The sequence below is a fragment of the Coturnix japonica genome, chromosome 6 (assembly GCF_001577835.2).
Source record: "Coturnix japonica isolate 7356 chromosome 6, Coturnix japonica 2.1, whole genome shotgun sequence".
Lineage (NCBI taxonomy): Eukaryota > Metazoa > Chordata > Aves > Galliformes > Phasianidae > Coturnix > Coturnix japonica.
The window spans coordinates 15,778,788-15,802,637 of record NC_029521.1 but is presented as its reverse complement, the minus strand read 5'-3'; the positions used below and the strand labels follow the sequence as shown (position 1 = coordinate 15,802,637).

Below are 23,850 nucleotides of genomic sequence, written 5' to 3'. Positions count from 1 at the left end.
GATAGGCTCCTCATTTTACTAAGTTAAAAACTAAAGCAGCTGACTTTAATTTTTAGCAGTTGTCTGAATTTGTTCAGTGAAACAGCGGCCTGACAAGTAAGTTTTGCAACTCTGTAATCAGTGTCTTTCTGAGAGGGTTGGGGCATTAGACTTCTTTTTAACCAAGAAGAGGGCATACTGTGTAAAAAAAAGTTGCATGAGGGGTGTACTGTGTCAGTCACCCTATGGCTGTGGTTTCTGTTCCACAGCTGGCAGATTGTGTGTGAAACGTGGACTGGGGTTTGCTGTCACTTGACCTCATAGAGAAGACAAGATTGTCCTCTTGCTTCTAAGGGAATTTCTTGGCTTAAAATGTTGGTGGGATAGAGAGCTCATAGTATGCTCTCTCTGGCAGAGGATTTTATAGTAACCAATTGAGTAAGCTTGGGGAGACCTAGTCCTGAATTTCAATGCTGCTGCATGGACAGCAGGGGTTACAGAAGAGCCACTCTGTGCTCCTTGGCTTTGCAGCAAAAATTTTCTAAGCTTCTTAAGTGTTCTGATGTCTCAGGGTAGAAATGAATATTCAGTCATGCTGTGTTGTCAGATTTAATAAACTGAGCTGAGTGAGTCTGAAAGTGAATCTGTCAAAGACTTGAGAAATGAATGAGATAAGCTATTTTAAAGTCTCCCAGTAAATTAACTCAATACTAACAAATCTCTAAAAGACCATTGCAGTTCATCTGGAAACTGTGATGTATGTGCTAGTTTTTTCATATTCTTTGATCTTGAGCTGGCGGTTGAGGTCTGTGGGCAGATATGGATCCTCTTGGCCATGTGTCCTGCAGCAGGACCTGGCGTGAGAGAAGTACTGCTAGTTATATGAGATGTGAGGGAAGAATGCCTGTAGTAAGGATGTTTTCCCCCGCCCCTCCCCCATCCCAGAAATTGCATTGCTTTCACTGTTGGATAGACAACACATGCACTCCAGTATGAGTGGCTACTACAGTATCCCGGATGTCCCTATGACGGTCTAGCCTTGCCTCCCTGTACTCTTTGTCAATCAAATCAGAAATCAGAAGTACAGTTGGTAAGGAAAGTCATTAAATTATCTCAACAGACCGTAAATATCCTGTTACTGTGAGGCTGCTGGGATATATAGAGACCCCTTAGCAAACTGCTGCCTTTTAAATGAGAAATGCAAAATACCATATATCATTTCCTTTCTTTGCTTGTGTTCTTGCTATTGAGATACTGATGGAAACCCAGTGGTTAGAGCACTGGTTTGAGAGACTTGGTTTTCATGCCTTGTAGATTTAGTATCAGAAGGAGCTAAAAGTCTACTTTAATATTACAGGAAAAAAAAAAAGGATGTGATACTTACAAAGAAAACAAGTGTAATGTTTTTTTGCAATGGCTTTCAGTGATCTGCCAAAATCAAAGACTTCAGAAAATATTTTTGGTGACGTGAATTAGGCATTCTTTAAGTAATCTTTTGATATGTGCTTAAAAATGCTAATGAAGTAATTTCTTTTGACATAGTGAAAACATACTACAGCAGTGTAGTCTTCTGCTCATGTTCATAGTTCGCTTCCTTTTGCTAGTTTTCTGTATTCAGTCTTGCGACCTGCAGGCAGTGTCCAACCCCCTGCCTGTGCAATTGCTGAAAATCATTGTCACACTACTAAATTCAGATCTGGTATTTTACTTATATTACAGCTTCATACTTCCTAGTTTGTTTGTTTGTTTGTTTTTGAAGATGAAGATATGTAGGTTTTACTGTTAGACTCCGTAATACTTGTCCCATGACTTCATTAGAACAAGTGATATTACTGAATCCCTGTCAGCACTAACTGCACTTGCTTTTGGGATGGGGCCTTTACTGTCCCATGGCAGCTGCTATGTTATACACCCCTAACACTCAGCAGAAAACTCCAGGGCACCAGTAGGAAAGGAAGTACACAGCAGGAGTATGTCTAGTTTGCTTCCCAACACAATCTACTCTCTAGGATGCTCTTATTCAGAACTACTCTGTGGACAAGGGAGAGTGCTAGGATGAGAGAAGACAGCACAGTCCTTGAGGGAAACTCTTGCTGAGCCTTCCCACTTGCCATTGCTTCCTCATGCTCCATGGAGACGAGTTTTCTTCCAGTTTGGAGGGCCTCTCCCTGAAGTTTAAGTATTTAAGCATTTACTGAAAGAGGTGGAATCAAAACTTCTCTGTCACTGACTGAAGCATATAGGTCTTCTTTGTCCAGCTCTTTAAGTAAAGCTCTGAAAAAATCTGTGCTTTGGCTTTCTGTGTGGGAAAATCAGTGTGTGCCAATCTGTGTGCCTTGCTGATTAGCCCTCTAGGGCAGATATCCTTCAGCAGCAAAGGGTCAGACTGAAGGATGGTGGGAGGGCTTTGGCTCCATCAGTTCCTTTCTGTCTGCAGCTCTCAGGAATGCTGAGAAATCATATGCAGTATTGTTCCCCTTGGCGTATTCTCATGTGATTTGTCCAGCTTGGCTGTAAGCAATTCAAGTAACAGGCATCCAGTCCTCCCTTGGGAAGCAAAAAATAGTTTGACCATTGCTGTAGGGAAGAGAATGAGATTCCAAGGAAATGAGAGGAATCTGCTTGAAATCAGCAGCAATGTGAAGGGGTGCTCATATGTTATTCACATGGGTGTAAGAATCTGAGACGGAGAAACATTTGGGACTGTTTTATTCTTACTAGCTGTGGACATAGAGTTTTACAATAAAATTTGCTTCAGTTTTGATTCTGGAGTTACGGTATTGGTGTTAAAGGATGGTATAGATTGGAAGGAACCTTAAAGATCATCAAGCTCCCAGGGAAGTCCCTTGTCTTTTTTCTGAAAGACCAGTATTCATCCTTGAAGCCACTTCAGCTATGATGATAGTAAAAATGCCTTCTGAAGCTAGTGCAGGGTATGAGGGTATGGCACTTCTGAAAATCAAAACGAAAGTAACACATTGGAAGTTGTGTGACATGCTCTTAGTAAAGTGTGGGAGAAAGCTTGAGATTCCTGTCCTCCAGAACAGATCAACGTTGTAGAGTCTGCCATGCTTAATGCAATGCTAATAAATGTCTCAACCCTGTGTTTTGCTGTATCACAATGCAGATTTGTTTCTGTCTGCTCTATTGTGGAAGGAATGCAGAACTCCCAAAGGATAGAGAAATCAGTGAAAACCTCTGTAATTTAATCTAAACAAGTTCCTTTTCTGTCTTTGGGAATTAAAAGTTGCACAGGCTGCTCATTCACAGGGTGAATACATGGGATAAGTTTTGTTTAAATTAAATATACTGAGGCATTTCTTCTTAAATAGCAGTAATGCTCCAGGGGTCTTGGTTTTCTTTTGTTCTGGAACACTGAGAAAGTTTTGCATTGAAGTGAAAACCTCCTGAAATAATTTGCTTTTGTCCAGATTTTAATTTCCTTCGTACTGTGCATAAAAATCCTTTCTAGGTTTAAGTGTAACATCATTCTAAACAGTAATTTAATATCACCAGGGTAAGTGGCAGTCCATGACAATAATGCCACTAGGTGAGCTGAATAAGGCATATAATATAGTTGAAAACAGATCTAGAGGCTTACAGCACAGTGGGGTTTGGTCCACCTCTTTCCTTTTAGCTACTTGCAGTCTAATTGCGTCAGTGCAGTGTTAGAACTGAGCAGAACTGCTGTGCAGAGCACAAAAAGATCTGTGCATGCAGCTTCCTGACAAAACCTCTGCTGCTGTTAGTCTTTCCTTGTGAGCCACAGGACAATGAGATGCTAAATTTATCATCCCAGGAAGTAAAGTTTACTGACCTAAACCCTGTGTTATTTTGTAGAGCAATAGGTGGGGTTTATCCTCAATCAGTGTTAGTGAAAGCCATAGTTAAGGTTGCAGTAGGTAGTTATTAGTGCTTGGCTCCCAGGGAGACAGCGTGGTGTGATGACAGCTTGGCTGAGTGTGCCAATCTTAGCCACCGTGTGACACACAGTGGGCTTTTGATATGGGTTATTTAATAAAAGATGTGCACCTGCAGCTGTGCACGGGTAGTGTTCAGTACTGATTCTATAGTGAATATTCTTTATGTGAAGCAGTGTGTTGATCGTCATCAGAGTTAAGGTCAGTAGGCCTGGTAATCTGACTTAAAAATAATCGTAACAAGCAGAATCTCCCATAATGTGAAATTGGGCAGGTTTTTGATTCTTGTATAGATTTCCTATTCTGACTTCCTTGCCTAGGGGCAGCAGGTTGTGTACAGTCAGCTCTGAGTAGTAGTCCCAGTAGTTTTCTGGCAGATCTGTTATTCTGATTTTGGAAAAACCAAACTGGTAATTGTGATCAATATGGACTAGACTGGTCAGCTAATAGTTATGTGCATGTTTGAAAGGACACTTGCAAGTTCTCTAGTGTCAATTGTTCAAAATGTTGAGAGAGAGAGAGAGGAGCTGTAGCAGTACTTCTCCTCCTAGAGTTGTGCTGGGTTTGACTGCTCTTGTCCTTAAGGACAGTCCTTACCTTTCTGTAGGGCCAAGATCTTCCTAGATATCTCTGATGTCAGTCTAAGGTTCAAAACTGAAAGTCCAGACAGTCATGAAAGTGATCAGTGTTGAAATGGTTCTTATGCTGTTTGCTTGTTCTGAAGCCTTCCTACTCAGTGTGAGGGAACATAAGGTCTACTACTGTAATGACATTCCAGTCTTAAGGGAGACATCTAGATAAACTATTTGAATAATTATTGCACAAACATTACATAAAGAAAGGAAAGCGTGAAGCAATTATGCCAGTGGTATGTTGCTCTTGCCTGCTTTGTTTGTTTCTTTCAAGGCATCTTTCATGGTTAAGTCAGAATTCTGTGTCTGGCTAAACGGTCCTCATTGGAAGGGAAGGCAATCCAATGTAAATAAAGCACACTCATTTCAAAAGTATTTTAAAGAAAATTGAGTGTGATAACACAGGTTTCTAGAACAGAAATTTCCCACCTAGCATGAAGGCTTTGAATGATGTAACTTGTCAAGTAAGAATGAATTTGTTGTAGCTAGAAGTAATTCTTGATTTTTATTTTTTTTTCTCTAGTATAAAATACGATGCAGTAAAGACTGGACAGTATCTAGTTGCTGAGGGCTATGTTTTACTTTCAGTCTTTGACCTGACTCGTCCATGCCTAGACTGTTTGAAGTCACAGTCAAAAAAACATGTGTCTGTCCCCTGCTTTGATACCCTTATTTCCTGATCGCAGTTCTGGAGGGAGAGTTGGATTAGCTTGCATAATGAACGTGTCTAATTGAGGGGCTTTGACAACAAATGTATGTAGCTAAAACAAAAGAGAAGGAACAGAATAAGTGTAATATAACCTTTGTGAGGACATGCTTATTCTTTTTAGATGTCTGTCACGAAAGACCCTTCTCATTACAGGTATTGGCATGCATGGTTCTTAAAATCCCCTTCTGAGACGCCATGGATGCTGATGTTAGATTCAGTTCATGGATCCTGTTCTGTGGCTCTGAAGCATTGTTCTTGCTTGCTGTTGTGGTAGTAGACAAAGAATCCTGCCTACTGCAAACTGATACTACAATATGGGGAGTGAAAATGAATGATTGATTTTTTTGAGTGATACAGTTGTGTTCCATGTAATAGAAAGAGGTAGGAGAGAGCCTCCTTTTTTCATAATAGCTATTGTTTTATTCTTCTCTTCTGTGTTGATTCAGCAATGTGTCCACTCATGCATAAAGTTGTTTATTGAATATATTTAAAGTGTATGGGCATTTGAAGGAAAAGGTAAGAGTTTTTTTGTTTGTTTTATTTTTGCCACTAGAGGGAGCACACGAGGAATGCCAGGAGGAGGAAACTGTTGAGCCAGTTCTGCTCATACCTTCGTTGTAGGCCCTACGAAGGGATAAGGAGATTTGTGGAACTGAGCTCCTTCTACCATTATTCCCTTATGTTTGGGGGGAAGCACAGATGTTAGAGGTAGGAAAAGACTAGCCAAACCTATCCTGATTGGTATTGCCTTGTGGATTTTCCATGAACTGCGACTGCCTTGGCTTTAGATGTACATTTTTAAGGTTTTATGAATCAAACTCACAAGTTAATTTATTCAGCAAGCCAGTCATAGAGCTGGGATTGGGATTTGAATCTCAGGGAAAAAAATAATGTCAGTGGTTAGAACTCAGTGTTGTTTTTGTTGGGTTGGCACTCTTACGAAACCCTTTTAACTAAATGGATATTGATTTTTATTAACTCACTATCCAACCAAGTCACGCTGATATACTTTTAATGTACTCTGACTGTAGTTATACTGAAGGGCTACATCTATCTAACTGCATTGGTCTTTGTGCCAATTTAGTTAAATCTTTATAAAAGTGAGTATTGACGAGCTCAAAGTGTTTCGTAATGGGATTTTGCATTGTAAGCTCTTTCTCCCATCAGTTCTGGTTTTACCTCACATTCAGCTTTTCAGCTGACCTTCAACAGTGGCATTTTTTTTCATTCATTTGTTTTATAAAATTCACCACTATACTGATTGATTGATAACGCTGTAAGAATCAACACTTCTGAGTCAGAAAATGAAATTAATAAAAAAAAAAAAAGCTAGTATAAAGCTGCTTTCTGCTTTGCTTTACTTCTTGCTGCAGATTTACTATTATTTGTCTTAATCAGAGTTCTTTTGGCTCAAAGTAGTTAGCTATTTCTTTTTTTCTTTAGTGTGTTTAGTAGAGACACCTTCCAACCCCTTAGTATAGTGTTTAATTTGTAGCATCCACAAAAGGCATTTCCAGAAGTTAACTGCACGCACTGCTCAGCAAACCAGAGTTAGGTAGTTTGTAAAACAACAAGTAGATCTGCTGCAAATATGTATGCTTGTATGGCAGGGGTCCATGCTTTGAGAATGGGAGGGTGTATGATAAAGAAGGGTGCAATAAGTTGCTACTGCTGGCTCTCCTGGTACCTATTGTGCAACTGAGCACACTGCTCCCTTTGTCTGACTGCATTTCCCTGCCTGCCCATTCTCTAGTCTGTTTGTGATAAGCTCTGAAGGATGTGGACCATCTCTTCCTGTGGTCTAAAAATGCTATGCATATCCTTGTTAGCTACCACTCCCTCCTTGCACTATTTTTAGTTGTTGTTTGTCTCAGCCAGTTGTTACCTCTGAGAAGTAGACGATAAGTTGCCAGTTGCATGTTTGGACAGCACCTAGCACTTTGAGGCCCAGACTTGGTGAACACCTTTAGTCACTACTATTGTTATATTTCTACTGCAGTTTTGTATATGAAGCGATGCAGCACAATGGAGTTCTGTTATTTATGAAATTTTTGCTGTGGCATCAGTGCCAGCTGTTTCAGTGGAGTAATGAACCATTCCTCAGTATATCACTTGCGCTGAGTTTATAAACTAAGATGAGAAAGGCAAAGTTTGAGGCATAATCTGTGGGGCAAAATGTGTAGTGGCATGAAAATAAGCCAGTTAATTTCAGTTCTTTCCTGAAAACTGAGGGGGGGGCGGGGGAGAAATCTTTCTTTAGCCAAAGTGAAAATATTCACAGTTTGGACAAGCATATTAATTTAGGGCATTTTATCTTGTATTTACGGCTTTCTTAAACTGACAGGACAGCCTGAGGTTTCAAAAAGATTACTCCAGGGATGCCAAGCATACACTGCACAGGCCAGAACATTCCCCTACCATCCTATTTGTTGGTGGTTCTTCAGATGTGGAAAGGAAGTGGGTCGAGGTTTAGATGAATTATTCTGGTAGTCCTGTCCCTGCTGCTCTCCTACCCAGAGGCTCTACAGATTTTTTTTCCCCCCAGTATGTGAAAAGAAGAAATCTTTTGGGTGAATAAAATTCTAACAACTCCTCTGTATGTAGTGAGGTCACATTAATTGATGTGCATGGAATACCTGCATCTGAATTGACTGATACATCCAAATCCTATTGTAAGGTATCATCTGTCACTATTGTGTGACACATACCTGTTCTGTGATAGATCTCTACATTATAAGGATTTGAAAGGGGGAACAATACTTAAGGGCTTCTAAAAGAGGTGACATCCCATTTGTATGAGTGGTTGAGTGCCACTAAGTTGCATTGTGTTTTGGTGTTAAATCAGACAGCAGGTTGTGAGCTGCCTACAGACTGGGAGCCTTGGATGGTTCTTGTGCTTAACAACTGGGCTGATGAGGGACAGTCAGGACTACTGGCTGTTCTTCTTGCCCCTCCAGGAGCTCACTGTGTTCTCAGCAATGCTACAAAGTGAGCTTTTCGATCAAATTAGTTTCCTGAGTTAGAGGGTGTGTGAATAAGGAAAATGGTGTTGAGGTGGTTGAAGTGCAGCTTGTCATTGACAATTGTCATTGTCTGTAATGAACTGGTTGTTGAATTATGGACCTTAATTCTAAATAGACTTGCTGTTTTTTCGATAAAAAACAGCTGCCTGATTTCACATTACTTATGGGAAAATCCATTATTTGCCCTATTAGAAATAGTCCTGATCTGTTCAGATAGCTGCACCCATTCGAAGGGCAGCCCAGCAGACAAGGCGGTGGCAAGGAATTGTGCCAAAGTCTATGAGGAATTCCAGCTGTGTGGAAATGTGAGAGAGCAGTCCCTGAGTGCCCAAACACTGCTTCCTCCTAGCTATCATTTCAGTCACAGCTGTGGAAATGCTTAAAAATGATGGACAGCTAGGGAGGAGGGAAAAAAGATCCCTGTGACTTTTAAACCTTTGGCTGAAAGCCAGATGCATTGCTGTGGGCAGAGATTCAGTGTTGCAACTGCAGCTATAGGAGAGAAATTCAGAAATGACTGGATTAATTTTTTAAGTGTATTTGAATATAAGTTTCTTTCTCAGAATGTTAAGTTTTTGCTGGCATGCTAGGCCTAGCCTGCCTTTTCTCATTCTTCTGGATCTAACCTGGTCTGTGTCATACACTCCCATCAGCTGTTATTAGTAGAGATCCCTTGATTTATTTTTCATTCTCTTTCAGCTATTACCACTCCACTTTCAATGCCTGAGGAACATGAGACAGCTGAGATAGAAGCAATAAAGTGGGGGTGACTAGAGGGTTTAAGTTGCTGTCTCCAGGAGAGTTCCCTGACAAGTTTCAATCCCAATACTACCCCACATCACTGAGGAGCTTTTAGAGACTTGCTTGCAACAACAGTACTTCCAGGACTGGTTAGTGAATGAGATGATCTTCTCCGCATCTCAGTTCAAAGTGCCATACCCATGTAACTTCTGTTCTTTTCAGTGCTGATATTGCTTTGAGTGCAGGAGTTGGGATAAGGGAGTTCTGAGGGATGGCAAAATGTCAATGCTAGGATTTCCTGCTCTGAGACCAAAGAATGTCCAGGTGTAGCTTGTCTTCAAAAAAGAACATTTATCATTAAAGTTGGATGCATATGATTTTTGGCAAATACAAAGCTAAAGTTAAGGGAAGAAATTTTAAATACAAGTTTCTCAGTCTGCAAGTTTGGAAAGTGCGCCAAATAAGACAATTTTCATCCTAGAATGATGTTTTCCATATCTCTTAGATAGGGGAGCAGGTACATGGTGTTTTTTTTGTTTGTTTGTTTTTTGTTTTGTTTTGTTTTTTCACCTGAAGGAAGAAATTTCAAGGTACAGGTTTTGTTGCTGATCCAAAGTGATTTTTGGGTTGGATGGGATTGTTCTGAGGAAAAATGTAAAACTATAGTTTGGTATGTATAGGGTCTGTTACTGTGATCCTGCATGTTTGCAAATCCTTGAAAGCTGCTGTCTACAGTACACAAAAATATCTGTGGATATGATCATTCAGGAAGTCTGTTAGTGTTGTGCTTAGACTGCTGCTGGTGAGACTATATAAATAAAATTGGAATAATAATCCAAGAAAGATGGAAAGATCTGGGACCTCTTCAATCCATTTCTGGGCTATCCATGGTGTGCTGTGTGTGGAGGGCTATTGGACACCCTGAATTGCAAGCTTCGAAAGCAAACTGTGCTGCTTAGAAGAGACAGGCTTTTTGCTGTCCACAGTTCCTGTGCTGGGCTGCTCATGTAACAGGTCACTGCCAATTCAGAAGTGCCACACCTTTGGGAATGGAAAGTTTTGCTAGCAGCAATTTATGCCAAGTTCCCTACTTTGCAATGATACTGTAAAAGCAGAATCTATTCACAAGCGGTCAGGTATGTAGATGGAATAAAGCTGCTAGAATGGAAGACCAAAGTAAAGTCAGTCTTTCTAACTGTGACCCAAGGGAGAATTTTGCTTTTTCTAAGACTTTTTTTTTTTTTTTTAAGTAGTGTCATATTGATTTGTTAATAATGTGAGAATTGAGCCTTAGAGGTTCATTTCTTTTGTCATGAACTTGCAAGTGGTGTGTACGTGTTGTAATGAAGGGTTTTAATAAAGTTGATTAGGAAATATGCATGGCTCTCTGCCAATTACACCACTTAAAGCTGGAGAGGCTGCAGAAACAAGAATCTGTTGTGGCTTCTAGTGAGGGCTGGTGAGAGATGCAAGAGGTATTTGGTAAGAGGAAGGTAGTTGGAGTTTGGAGAAATATGGATTCTACATTGAATCGCTGTCCTTCTGTTTTGTTTTCCCATAGCACTGTATTTTGTGTAAGCCCAAAATGCACTTCAGTTGCTAAAGGTGGGAGAGACCTTGCAGGAACCTAAGATAGCCTTACCCAACTACTTATATTAGCCTGCATATATGCTGTATAATAACAGAACTGCTGTAAAAGCCTGTCTTTTCCATGTATACTTTTATGAACTCATTGCTAGTTGTCAGGGAACAGCACTGAGCTTAAATAGCGGGGCACTGAATTGCTCACTGCAAGTGGTGATATGCTGAGTTTGCTGCAGGAATTAACAGGATGTGGGGGTGCTGTGTTCCTGTTCTGTCCAGCACTGTTCTGTCACTGCTTTCATTGGTAGCTCTGTCTCCAGCCCATACCCCAGCTGAGGAAGTTGTCTTGGTTCTCCAGACCCAGTCAGCTGGTGGTTTGGCTGAGAACTACAACCTCTGGTGTTCACAGAAATTATGCTTTTTTACAATTTTAATGAAATCAATTGATTCAGATGTTTAGCCAGGAAAGTGTCCTGCCATAAGGCTGGGAAGGTGTTCAGCTGGGTCTACAGCATTTGGTACTGTGAAAACATGCAGATTCTCTGAGCAAAGTAATGTGCTGTGAGGGCGCTAATGCTGTGAGGCCTCTTGTTTTGCAGCTCAAATGGTGCTTTCTTTTACTGCTTTTATCACGTACAAATTCCTTCCTAATTATCCATTCTCTGTCATCTCATACAGTTGCCAGGATTCGTTTTTTCCATAACGTATGCATTGTTTTAATATAAGATAGTGTTTTTAATGGGCTATATCTCTAGTGGCTATTTTTGTCTTTGTATCCAGTGTGGGATTCTTTGCTCTACTTCTCTGTAGACTGCAGCACTTTTATTATCTTCAAATGCAATTGTGCTTTCCTACTTACTGATCTTGATAAAGATGTTATCTGAATGCTGAATAAAACATCACAAGGTGTATTCTCTAGGGAGAGAGAAATGTTGGATGTGTCTAAATGAAGCTGACCTTAATGCAAGCAAAAATGTAGATATAACCACCAGACGTACAGCTGTAACTAAAGCTTCATACTGTGTGGCTTGTCACAAGAGATTTAATGTGCACTGAGCAGTTGACAGTCTGAGGCTGTTGCAAAAATTTAATTTGTTTTTGGAGCTGTTAGTAATAAAGATGCAACCATTTGATGCCTTCTGATATAAATTAATTTTGATGTTTCTGTTTTATTAAGAGAAAAACAACGCAACAACAGCAAAAACAAACCAACTAAAAGTAACAAAAAAAACACCCCACCCCCTCAAGGCTTTAAACAGCAATTTTTATTTTGACTCAGATATGGCCTGCTTATATCATGGCAATTTCATGTGGAATTAAATTACCTTTTCTCCTGCAGCTGGCATAAGGCTGATGTAAACTCTATTGTGTTCTCACTAATTTGACAGAAATGTGGTTGTATCTGTGCCTGATCTAGCTCAGTCATGCCTTGTTCAGTGATTTAGTAGCTCCAGAGCCAGCATTAATTTTTGTGGAACCTCTGCCATGTTAAGCAAGACAGAAATAGGAAGCTGTCATCTCCATATCACGTAAGGAAAGCTGTGGCAAGGGGAACAAAGCCATGTTCCAGCAGAGTTCAGGATTGGTGTGCTCTGCTGTTGCTTTTCCAGCTTGCTGTGCTGTGTGCATTAGTGCCTTCAAGGAGTCCTTCTGACAGTTTAGAGTCCCTGTGGCAGTGTTTGTTTTCCAGGCAATTTAAGTTACTGCAGAAGGAATTCAGGAGCCATGGGATATGGTACTCAAATGAGCTCTGAGCGTGTTGCCCCTGCTGTTTTGTTTTTTCTCCTCTGCTTATTTTATAATGTCATAACAGCAACCCATTTTGCTGAAATGCTTTCCTGTTTGTAAGCCAGTGCTGCTGCTGAAATCCATCACATTTCCCACCTCTCTATTAATTAGTCATCTTCCCATCTCTTACATTTTTGTTTAGATGAGGGGTCTGGCTCATGCCAGTCATGACACAGATTATTCCTCTTTTTTTCCTCACGTGCTTGTAAAAATACAGGTTATGATAACATTAAGGTTTATAATTAGCTAGAAACATACTGGCTGGGAATGTAAACTTGACCCCACTATTCAAAAGTGATTCTTCTTTATGGTAGAGTTAGCACAAGGTTTAAAACAGTTTAGTGCCTATACAGCAAACCCACTGTTATGCGCACAGATAAATACAGCAGGATCAGGAAGCAGCAGTAACACTGTTGCAATCGCTTTGCAGCAGTACTGAAGACAGCTTCGACAGTGACATCTGTAGCTGAGCAAGTGGCTTCTGAAGTGGCTCCATGACTGTGAACAGTGGGTAGACAGTGCACTGTGGTTCTTGTTTTGCAGTGTCAAGATAGGAACTGTGAAGCATTCTCAGCTAATGTACTACTTACTCACGGTTGCTCTAGTTAGCATACCATAAAGGATCTGAGGAGAAAAGATGACTCCAGAAAGTTTTCTCACACTTCTTGGCTGCAGGAGTGCGTTTGGAGCTCCTAAAAATAGCCAGCTATGGCTCAGAGCCATGAATGGCAGGACTGAAGATGCAGACATCCTGATGCTGTACTCTGAAACCTTGCTATGTACTGGAGGGATGGGGAAGAAACAGCAAAGCAGGGTCTAGGTTAAGAGGGTAGGAAAACATTTTGGGAGCAATTGTCTCCACTCTGAAAGGGAGTTTGATGTTTGTCATGGTACAGTCACACACAGACCTGTCTACACTAGCAGAATGACCAAGATGTTGACAGTCCTTATTGCTGAAGATGGTGGTGTGGAAGATAGAGCTGTTATTTGGATGATGGGTCAAAGTAGTTCAGAGCACCGAGACTGGAAAAGTTTCCTGCTATCCATCTCAAGCTCCGCTGGGAAAGGATTTGTCTGAGCCCCTTTAACAATGTGAGTTGCAAAGTCTTTCCTGAGCAGAGAACTTATAGGGCTTCATCCAGAGACCACTTAGAAAAGCAAAATTCTTTTTTTCTTTCATTTCTTTACCTGCGCTTTTTTTTTTTTCTTTTCTTTTTTTCCTATGAAAATGATTCTCTTTGGGGAGGAAATCTGGGGAAAAGATATTACGTTAGGCTTCCTTGGGAAGATTAGAGAAGTTGAAATTATTTTTCATCAAAGCAACAACAACAGAAAAACATTTTGCGTCATTCCTAGACAGTTTGCTGACTTCTAAATACAGTGTTTTTTCATTTAGCTTTGCACTTATTGCTTTTGTTTAGCTTTAATTTTGCTGTAGTTCAGTTTTCAGATGCGAAACACACATCAGCAGAAAAGAAGTTGAAATGTATGCAAAATGTTGTATTTTAGGTGGCTTTAATTTTGGTCTAACTCATTTGCACTGAATTAAGAAACACTTCTGGTCTCCTTGAAATACCTCTTGAAATGCCTTTTATCTTTTCCTTTTTTTTTTTTTTTCTTCTGCAGTTGCAGAGCTTTCGTTTTCATTCCTTCTAGCTCTGTTCTATTGTGGAGATGACTCTGCATAGTATAGCCTGAGGCTGACTGTACATTACAATACCCCTTTGTGTTCTCTAATCCACAGAACTGCCTTAGCAGCAGCTCTGCCGATTCTGCTTAGTGTGGACTGTGGGATAAGTTGTGACAGTACATCTTTGGCTTTGTTAATCTAAGCTGTAGGCGTGCTAGAGTGCTTCTTCAGTCTGTGCTGCTATCTCTTCATCGTCCCTTGGAATCCTCTTGGTGTATGTGTATCCCTGGAGCTCGTATAATAGGTCTAAAGCTTTCATCTGTAGTTTACACACAGGAAAGAAATTGGGCCAGATCCTCAGCTATGGATGAATTAGGTCGTAGATCATAAGATCTGACTTCTACCGAGAGTCTGACCTGCTGTCATGACTGTATTTATTTCCCCTGCTGCACCTTGCAGTGAAGGCAGCTTTGATTTAATTTGACTGAATCAGACTGTATTCTAGTTGGGACGATTACTGTTGTAATTATTTGCTCTGAGGAGAGGATGTTCTCCTGCTTTCAGGTCGGGTAGGAGAAAGGGGAAGCAGAAGGCTATCTGTCGAGTCCTTGCTTTGAGGAAGAATCACCAGAACAGAAAGGATCTTGGCCTAGACTTGGGGCTGAAGGGGGGAAGGTCACAAACAAGCAGCAGCGTAACCCTTGTCTTTGGTTTATGATGGGAACCTGCAATGTTTGTTTGTTTCCTCATGCTATTATTTGAATGGGAGTTCTGTCTCAGCCTTCTGCCCAGTGGAGTGCTGTGGAAATGCAAGCACTGAAGGTATTAATACCTTGATGCCCCAGCTGGGCTGTAGCCTAGATTTCAGCTTCTTGAAGTTAGTAAGTTGACAAGGCAGACATGAATCCTCCCCAAATGAGGTAATTGAATGAGTATAACAAGATGATCAGGACTCTGTTTACCAGCGTGGCTTGCTTAGAGCAGTGCTCAAAACACCTGAGGAAACAGGAAGAGATTGTAATTAAAGGCAGCTTTGAAATTCAGTATGTGGTTGATTTGCGTTTTACCATTTATTCCTTTTTTCCTTTGCCTCTGAAAGCCTGGGGTGGTTATCATGGTGAGGTTGGGATCACTTTGCTACATTATGTATGCTTGAGGGGTTGTAGAGCAGCAATTGTGTAATGGGGATGAAAATCAGAGCTCACTTCAGGGAGAAAAGGAGCCTTTCTGTTAACTGCTGCCTGTGGCTATCATCCTCTTGATGGCACACATGGGACAAGGCTGTGTGTGACTCATGTTAGCCAGTGCTGCTGGTTGATGCAGTGAGAGACTTCTTGATGCTGGGTGCTTGCTCTTGGGTGATTGTGGCTGTGGTGCTCCAGGATGAAAGATGCTCTCACAGAACCTGTGCTACTAGCTTATGTTGCACATGCAATCATTTATTTGGCTCTCATAGCCATGTCTTTGTTTTCATTATCCTGCTTGAGGCAGAGAGTGGAGATATCAGTGCTAAACTTCTTTGGCTAGGAGGACTAGGAGTGGAATTGCGCCTGTGCTGAGGATATAAGCAAAGGCTCCTTCTCTCTCTTCCTAACGCTTGCAGGTTTGTGGTGATTTATCCTGTCCTCTTTTTACCCCATGTTATAGAAGAAGGCTTTGTACTCAGTTCCACTAGTAAAAGTGTATTACTCTATCAGTATCTTCTAGCTAAGCACTGTAGATTTCATACTTAGTGCCATAGCTACATTTTTGTCCTTATTTTGTTTTAGGTACCTACGTAATTTCATTTGTCAATTTCAAAGTGATTTAAGCAAGGTATAACAAGCTATCTTATCTATATATAAACTTTTCATGGCAAACAAATTGTAGGGTGCTGCACTAAGTGCAGTACTGATGTAAGGATCTTTGCTGTAAGGACATGCGGGGTAACTCTTGAGCTGATCATCCCCCACCGGTTTGAGCATATTTCTCTCAAACATTGTAGCAACAATCACATAGGAATACAGGTTACTGCATTTCAGAGAAAGATACAACTTGGCCTTAAAAATCCTAAATTATCAGGGAGATGGAACAGCTCAATGATGGCTGTGTGTTGTTAAGGCTGAGAAATGGGCTGGACTGATCCTGAGCGAGGAGGGAGAGCAAGGATTCTTTAGCATGTTTACAAGGGAACCTGAGACAGAATCTTGTCTCAGGCCTATTCAGAAAACCTGAATCCACCTACTTTGAGATTTGACTTCACAAAGGTCATAAAGAAAGATTACTTGCTTAGGTGGCAGAGTTTACATATCCGTCCGTGTGTGTTTTCCTTTAAGAATCCTAATTCTGAATACCATAGCTATGTAAAACTTGTATCTTTAATAGAAAACAACATATATAAATGAATACATATATATATATATACATATATATATACACATATACATATATATTTACTGATTGTGGATTTGAAATAAAGCTACCAAGTAGGATCTGTTAAGGCTCAGAAACTAAAGATAAATAGTAATGAAAAAATCCTGATGGTTGGTAGCTAGTCTCATGGTTTGGTCAGCTGAACTAAAATATGTGGAAGCCTGAGGTGGCAATGATTCAGAGACGAGATTCTCAGTGAGCTAGCTGGCAAATGTAAGTCACTGTTATCTTGAAGACATGCCATTTAAAAATGAATTAAGATTAAAAATATTTTCTGGAGACTTTAACTGGACTTTGTAAGGTATCATAATATTCTGCATCAAATGGTTGGTCAGTGCATCACTCTTCAACTTAAGAAGCTCTCATAAGCAGAATAGAGAAAAGGACATACAAGATAAATACTGTCTGTTGCTTTTCTCCCCTCACATGTTAAACAAGAGCAGAAAGGAAAGGTGAGTCAAATTCTGTAGTCCTTATGCAGGGAAATTCCCATCAGTTACAGTGGAAGACTTGGTTCAATGTGAAGTGCAGAGCCAAGCTGTAGTTTGCGTTAATATTTATTTATTTATAGAAGTAAATATCAGATATTTGCAGACTACAGCCACAGGGTTTTGCAGAATTGACCAGAGGGCAATGACATGCCTGTAAGTTAGTGGACTTCTGGCAAATTCTTGCATATTCTACCTTTCATGGTTTGTAAATCCTTACTTTGTTGGAACACATTTGCTTGAAAATGATTTTAGTAACACAGCCGGTGCTGCTTGAATATGCCCATAGTGCAGGCATAAACTGTTCAGCCCTTAGAGCCTGTTCTGCTGTGGCACAGATAAACATGAAAGGTCTTTAGTGTTCTGCCATTGAATCAGCCTTAGCTCATCAATGAGTACCTTGATTTAATGAAGCCATAGTATGTTAATGTTAACACTGCAAAAAAAGCAGTAATGTTACAGGCAACCATGCTAACTAAATTAAAAAGCATTTAAAAGCCCAGGCATGAGCTCTTACTTGGTTATCTGGCCATAATTAATGATGACAAGTATGTTGGAAAAATAATTATTTTGCTTGCTTTTAAAGACAATTACTTGCTCAAGGCAAGTGAGGGGGTGGGATTTATGTGGTTGTAATAAGCATATGGAGATGGCATCTTCCCAAGAGAATATTGTAGCCACAGGATCTTTTTAATTGACCTGAAATTCCTTTGTTCTATAGATACAATTTATGTATGTGGTCACAGACTAGAATGACCCTACTTGTATTAGGACAGGCTACATTTTAAGCTGCTGAAAGGAGAAAAGGCAGCTTTTATCGGGCTCATCAGCAACAGACAAAAATTTCTCCCTCATCATTTTGTGGCTGTACAGGCAAGGAGAAATCTTTATAAATGTGCACCCTGAGAGCTTACTTTTTCCTTCTGATAAAACAAAAGCAGGAGATATGAAGGCTCAGCAGCAGTCAACTGGTATCCCTCCTGCTTCAGGACTCACAGAGCATGGCATCTTTTGCTCAGTGAGGACCATGCCATCCTCTGGCAAGCACCATATTGCGCTACAGTCCTGGCACCTTCTAGCCTCGGACTTGGTCTTGGAGGCTGAAGAGGAAGCTGTTTCTCCATTGCCTGCCTCTATGGTGCTGGGTGCTGAAGGGCATCTGCTGCACCCTCAGTTCCTATTGCTGCCCCACCAGTCACTGGTGTGTCTTGCATTTAAGGGATATGAGAGCCATGTGATTCTACCATGTAAATGTATCATGAGTTGTAACAGTAAGGCAGAATGTTGCTGCTTTGTTCCCTTTGAGTTTCATGCTAACTTTGCCCAGGTTGGAAATTACAGCAGAAAGTCCCCCAAGATTGTGACTTGGAGAAAAATTCCAACTTGTGGCCACAACTACCTGCTTTAACAGAAAGCCGCAGGTTTTGTGCCTGTTATGTGTCACTCCACTGTATCACTCAGATGGTGACATCTTCAAAGGCCACAGAAGAGAGAAAGGGAACCAAAAACTCTGTGTTGGTCACTTACGTGCATCCAGAAGAATGTCCTTCTATCTTATTCCCTTTTTATCTGTTGATAGTACAGAAGATCACAGTCCTTTTCTCTGATTCCCATCTTGCAAAATGGGAGAGATTATGATGAGTTTCTTAGTAAGGCTTTTTGAGACCTAAAACTAAAACTTGTTACAGAAAATGTAGTGTTAAGAGTCTTAGGTGCTTTTCTCTGCTCTGGCTGGTCCTTTGCTAATAGCAAAGATTGCATGCTCTATGCACTCTTCCAGTAGTGTCAGTTTGGGTTTTTGGAGTGTTGACACATAACAAAAATATTTAGATTTCTTGTAGTCCCAGTTATATCTAGTCCTTTCTGAAAGTGTTAGCATAGGAAGCAGACTGAAAGCTGGATGAATTATGCATTTAAGGGTTTGGATTCAGCTCAGTCTGCTCTTGATGTCTGCAGATTTTTGTCTGGGTATGAATTCTCATCTGATCCCTCCTTTCTGGTTGCTCATTAGGGAACGTTGTGCCAGGGCAACAGAAAAATACTAGAGGAAGAAGACTAAACAGTTCCTCCATTATGAAGATGCAAGGTCCTAGAGTCTCTCAGAGTAGTCTGTGTCAGCTGGAGGGGGGGAGTTGAATAGAGCCTGTACTTCATTGCCCCGGATTAGAGAGAGAAATGTTAAAGTCCAAAGTTCTCTCTGGAAATTGCAAGGAGAGCAACCTCTGCTTTTAGCTCCAAGGACAAGGTTGGAAGTGAGGCAGAACATAGAGGTACTGGAGCTGAAAGCGGTAGGATTTTGTGCAAGGTCATTAAACGGCCAGTTTTCTGTGCAGCTGGAAGGGATTACTGCATTAATCTAAATTTGACCCTGGCAGAGAAGAGAATTCCCTTGGGGTGCTGTGGTTTAACTGGGTATTTCTTTTTCTTTTTCTTTTTTTTTTTTTCCTCTTTGTAATTTACTGCAAGCAAAAAGGCACATTTACTTCAGCCAAGCCTTCAGCCTGTCTGTGACTGGGGAGCATGTTGGCTGGCAAAGAGGAACCTGAAGGAGAAAGGGGATGTTCTGTGGGATCTTTTGGCTTTATGTCCTTTCCCATGTACCAAACAGTGACAGTGGAGGGAAGTGGTGAGTGGGTGAGGGATGAACTCTATGAGGATAACACTGAGTTTCTCCTTCAAGATAACTAGTTTCTAGTATAAATCTTTGGTTTGGGTCTTTTGGAAGAAGTGAGTGCTAGCAGAATGTCCCCCCCTCCCAGATGTTTCCATGGAAAAAATTGAATGACATGGAAAAAGTTGGAAGGAAACTCTGGAGATTGTCTGGACTAAACCCTATGCCCTAGCAGAGCCACCTCCTGTAGATGTATGCATATTAATATGAGAATGACTAGTACAGTTCTGAAGCAGAAGATGTGCTTCCTCTCAGGACAGGACAGTAACTGGCTTGCTCATCTCTTCTCCCTGCCGAAGATTCATTCTAGGGTCCAGCCCCAGCCTGCAGTGGTTCACTGGAGGCAGGCATCCATAATTGGTATGGCAAGGGAGCTTGGTTTGGTATGATGGTGCAGATGATGCAGTAACAATGACATGTATCTAGCATTGCAGGATTTATGAGCGCTGAGCTATGATAAAGTTTTTTAGATTGCTTGCTGAATGAATTTTCTTTCAGTATAGAGGAAACTTGGCTTTCCTAAATGAAGTATTAATGCATTGCTATAAAGTAATTCAAGAGAAAGCCCTACTACTAGCTGTCTGTGTTGTACAGTGCAGTCTTAGTTTATACAGTCTTCATTATAGAATTAGGTATTCTTATTTATTATACTAATAAAACTAGTTGCCTTCAGATTATTTGCTTTGCTACTCTATAAGGCTGACTTCAAATCCAGTCATACAAGAGGTTATAAATGTTGTCTCTATTAGGCAACTGGTTTTCTTGCCCCTCAGTACAGTGATGACTTGTATCCCAAAGACTGGGAGCAGTAAAAGCCAAGAGCTGAAATGCTAACGGAAATTCAGATCTTTTGCTTTTACTTATTTTTCCATGATAAGTTCCTGGGCTTTTAAGAGAGTGAGTCTCTTGGTCTGGTTGTTACACCCAAGCTGACTTGAGGCACTGAGAAACTGTGCCAAGCAGTAGCTGCAGTTGACTGAAGTTTAGGTCGATGACTGGGAGGATCACTGGCATGGGTAAATGTCATTGCATTTAAGTGTCCTGCCCCAACTTTTTGCAATTAGAAAGGATATGAAGTCAGCATCAAGCTGCTTTAGGTTCTTCAGGAAGGCAGCAGAAGCAACGAGACTAAATTTCCAGATTGGATTCCAGTTGAATAAAAGCAGGAGATATTTTGGTGGTCTTTGGTCTTTTGAAGCACTATGGCAATGTGAGGGAAAACAACCAGCTGTAATCAAAAAGTGTGAAGCAGAGAGGTTAAGCACTTGTTCTTTTCTTACTTCTCACTTCCCAAAGACCTCAAATATTTTTTGCAAATGCAAGCATGACAGTATTGTCACCTCCCTTTTCCCCCCTTCCCTCTCGAAAGGCAGGGAAACTGAGGCATAGAGTAGTGGTATTATTACCTGAACTGAAAACCTCCTGGTGATTTAACTGCTTAACAAGGCTTCCAGTGTATAAGGACAAAATCAGGGGATGACCCACTAGCATGACATGAGAGATGTCATTTGATCAATTCATTTTTCATTCTGGACAAGAATTAGTTAATAGAAGCAAGTTTTTACGCTATCCAAACCTGATAGGTTTTTTCCCTTCTCAACATATTGTTGGTTGCTGTAGCAGCTGAGTAATGCAGAAGTTCTGCCTGAAAATAATGCTTCCTCCTTATATGATATTGCACATATTGTCATGGAAATTGTCCTCATTTCCCCCGAGCACACTTTAAATAACTTGAACAGCAGTGCTAATGAGCAGAAAGATATCTGCAATCCCCACCGTGCAACTTGACATACTTTATCCCACTCTGAATTCCCCTTGCTCATCATTGAACATATTAGAGATCTGGTATAATAATTTGCTTTCTTGCTTTGGTCCGGTCATTCTGCTCTTAGCGCTTGGTAATAAAAGGTCAGCTTTGGCTGAAACCTCAGTGTTGCAGACATGCCGTTTTTTACTGCCAAATACCTTAAGAAAAGCAAGTGTCTCCGAAAGGGTAAGTCATATTTTTTGGTGTATTTAGTGTTGTCTGTTTAGCTTTAAATTTCAGTAAAGGATTTATTTTGAATTAAGAAGTAGTAGGAATGGATCTATTCATACCGCCTGTTGGTTAGCACAGAGGTTTTATTATGCTGTACGCTTTTTTGGTTCAAGATACAGTGTGTATTATTATCTTGCATTTTACATTCACTAAAGCCGACTAAGCGAGAGATTGCTTAACCCTTTAAACATGAAGCGTATGATTTGCACGGGGATGGAATATCTAATGCAGAACCAAATAGGAGCAGAATCTGTGTGTATTTTTTTTTTCCACATAAGTCATGCAGGCAGCTGGATAATGCTCCAGTATTTTGATTTTAATTGACATAAGGGTTTATTTTTTTCATCTGCCACTGAAATAATAACTTTAATAACACCAAATGAAGGAAATGCTTGCTTCCTCCTAGCATCTTTTGTTTGCAGGGTTACCTGAGTGCATGATTTTGTGTAGATCTTTAGCTTGCTGTTGTGATGTTTGCTGTGTGGGCTTTTCCAGGAAAGGTGATTGTTCTACTTCCAGGTAGATACAAAACTGAGAGCAGTTTGCTTCTAGCACTATAAAAATTAATGTTGTGATTAATTCCTAACAGAGAAATGCTTTCCTTTTATTTTTTTTGCTCTGTTGCTTGTCTCTTTACTATGACAGTTTTCTAGTGAGCAGTCCAGATAAGGGCTCTGCATAAAGGAAAAGGAGCTACTTGTAGATGAGTCATGTATTGATCGAGGGGATCTGACTTGCTTACCTGGAGAAGCATTTATGTTGCTCATTTTCCTTAGAAATCATTTCTGAGGCATAGCTAGAAGGTTGAATTGTGGTTTTTGATTCAGGTTCCAAGCCGAAGAGAAGGTTTTGCAGGAAAGCAGTTTATTATCTTCAAACCTACCTTTGTTTTTCCTGAAGGATTCTTATTTAAAATGGAATTACACAGGAAGTGGCAACAGTTAAGATGTAAAAATTGAGTTTAGCTGGCTTGTAATCAGTGGCACCAACTTTCAATATTTTTATTGAGCAAAATGTGTACAGAAGTTTACACAATCATCAGGATTTTTTTTAAGGATATAATTGTATCGACAAAGTTTTTATTAGAAAGATGGATTAAAAAAAGTAATTCATTTTTTGTTTGTTTTGTTGTATGCATACATGTATATAACAGTCTTCAAGGAGGCACAGGACAGTTTGTGTTCCCTCTGATTGCTTTTCTGCTTCAGGCACTTAACTGAGTGGTACTTCTTTCCCTTGCTGCTTGTGTCATGATAGCAGTGTCTCTGTAGATAGATGATTGTTGAGAGGTGTCTGCCCTGCTTGTGTATGAAGCAGGCATTGCAGGAGGGGGCTGTTATATCACCAGAAAAGGTAACGCTGCTCTGTCAGATGCAACTTGGAGATAATTATTTAGCTCTGATGCCTCTTATGAGGAGGTGTGTGCATCCCATTGAATGTTGTCTGTTGGCTGTAAGCTGTTCCCTGCCCCACTGTGGTAAGAAGCTATGATGTATTAGACACAACAGGGTGTGGAGGCTTGCAAGCTAAGCATGAGTCATTGTGACTCTAAAGGTTACTCTTGGAATCTGGGGAGCAGTCACTTATTGCTTGATCCTTTGCCCAGAGAGCTGCTACTTGCTGCTTCTTTGCTGCAAGGATTTGGCATCCTTGGAAGATGTTTTTGTGTGAGAGAGCTCAGCCCTGTGAACCAGCAGGTGGGGGATATAAGCTGTGGCTGTAAGTCTGGCCTTGGTGGGACTACTGCGTGGAGCCATCATCAGTGTCACAGCACAATTGCTGTAATCTGCCTAGCCCTATGGCTCAACCTGGGAAGAATGACTTGTGTGTGCAGGGAGAAAGGGAGGAACAGGGAGGAGCAGCTTGGTACCCAGCCCATGCAAAGAACAGAGGCTAAGAAGTGATCATTTTGGAATCAGAGTTAATATGGGCATAAATTGGAATTTTAAAAGGTTGCTGAGGCAGCCTTAGCCTAAAGCAAGCAGCCATAATCTGAGTGAGTCATTATCGCTGGGAAAGTCTTAAGCTAACTGAGCACCCCAAATAGATCTTTCCTAAAAGCATTGTTCTGAACCAGAGGGGGCACAGGGTGTTGCTTTTCTGAGCCTGCTTCCACTAACATCTTTCTGATTTGTGAAATTCATCTGGTCCAGGCATGTTGGCATGATGGATAACCTGTGCCATTCTGATGCCCATTCTGCTCTGTGCTAACCTTTTTCACCTTGTTTCCAGGAC

At 40.7% G+C, this 23,850-nt stretch overlaps 1 protein-coding gene across 6 annotated transcripts in view; it reads left to right on the top strand.

Annotated features, from left to right (window-relative positions):
• Positions 1–23,850, top strand: part of ARHGAP22 (Rho GTPase activating protein 22) — a 118,384-nt gene that overhangs the window by 43,313 nt on the left and 51,221 nt on the right. Inside the window, exon 1 of one of the 6 annotated variants that reach the window (XM_032445611.1) lies at positions 21,311–21,570. The exons of the other annotated variants lie outside the window; for them this stretch is intronic. Coding sequence (XP_032301502.1) covers positions 21,519–21,570 — 52 coding nt within the window. The 5' untranslated portion in view covers positions 21,311–21,518. Of the gene's footprint in view, positions 1–21,310; positions 21,571–23,850 lie in introns of those variants that run through there. 6 annotated transcript variants of the gene reach the window in all.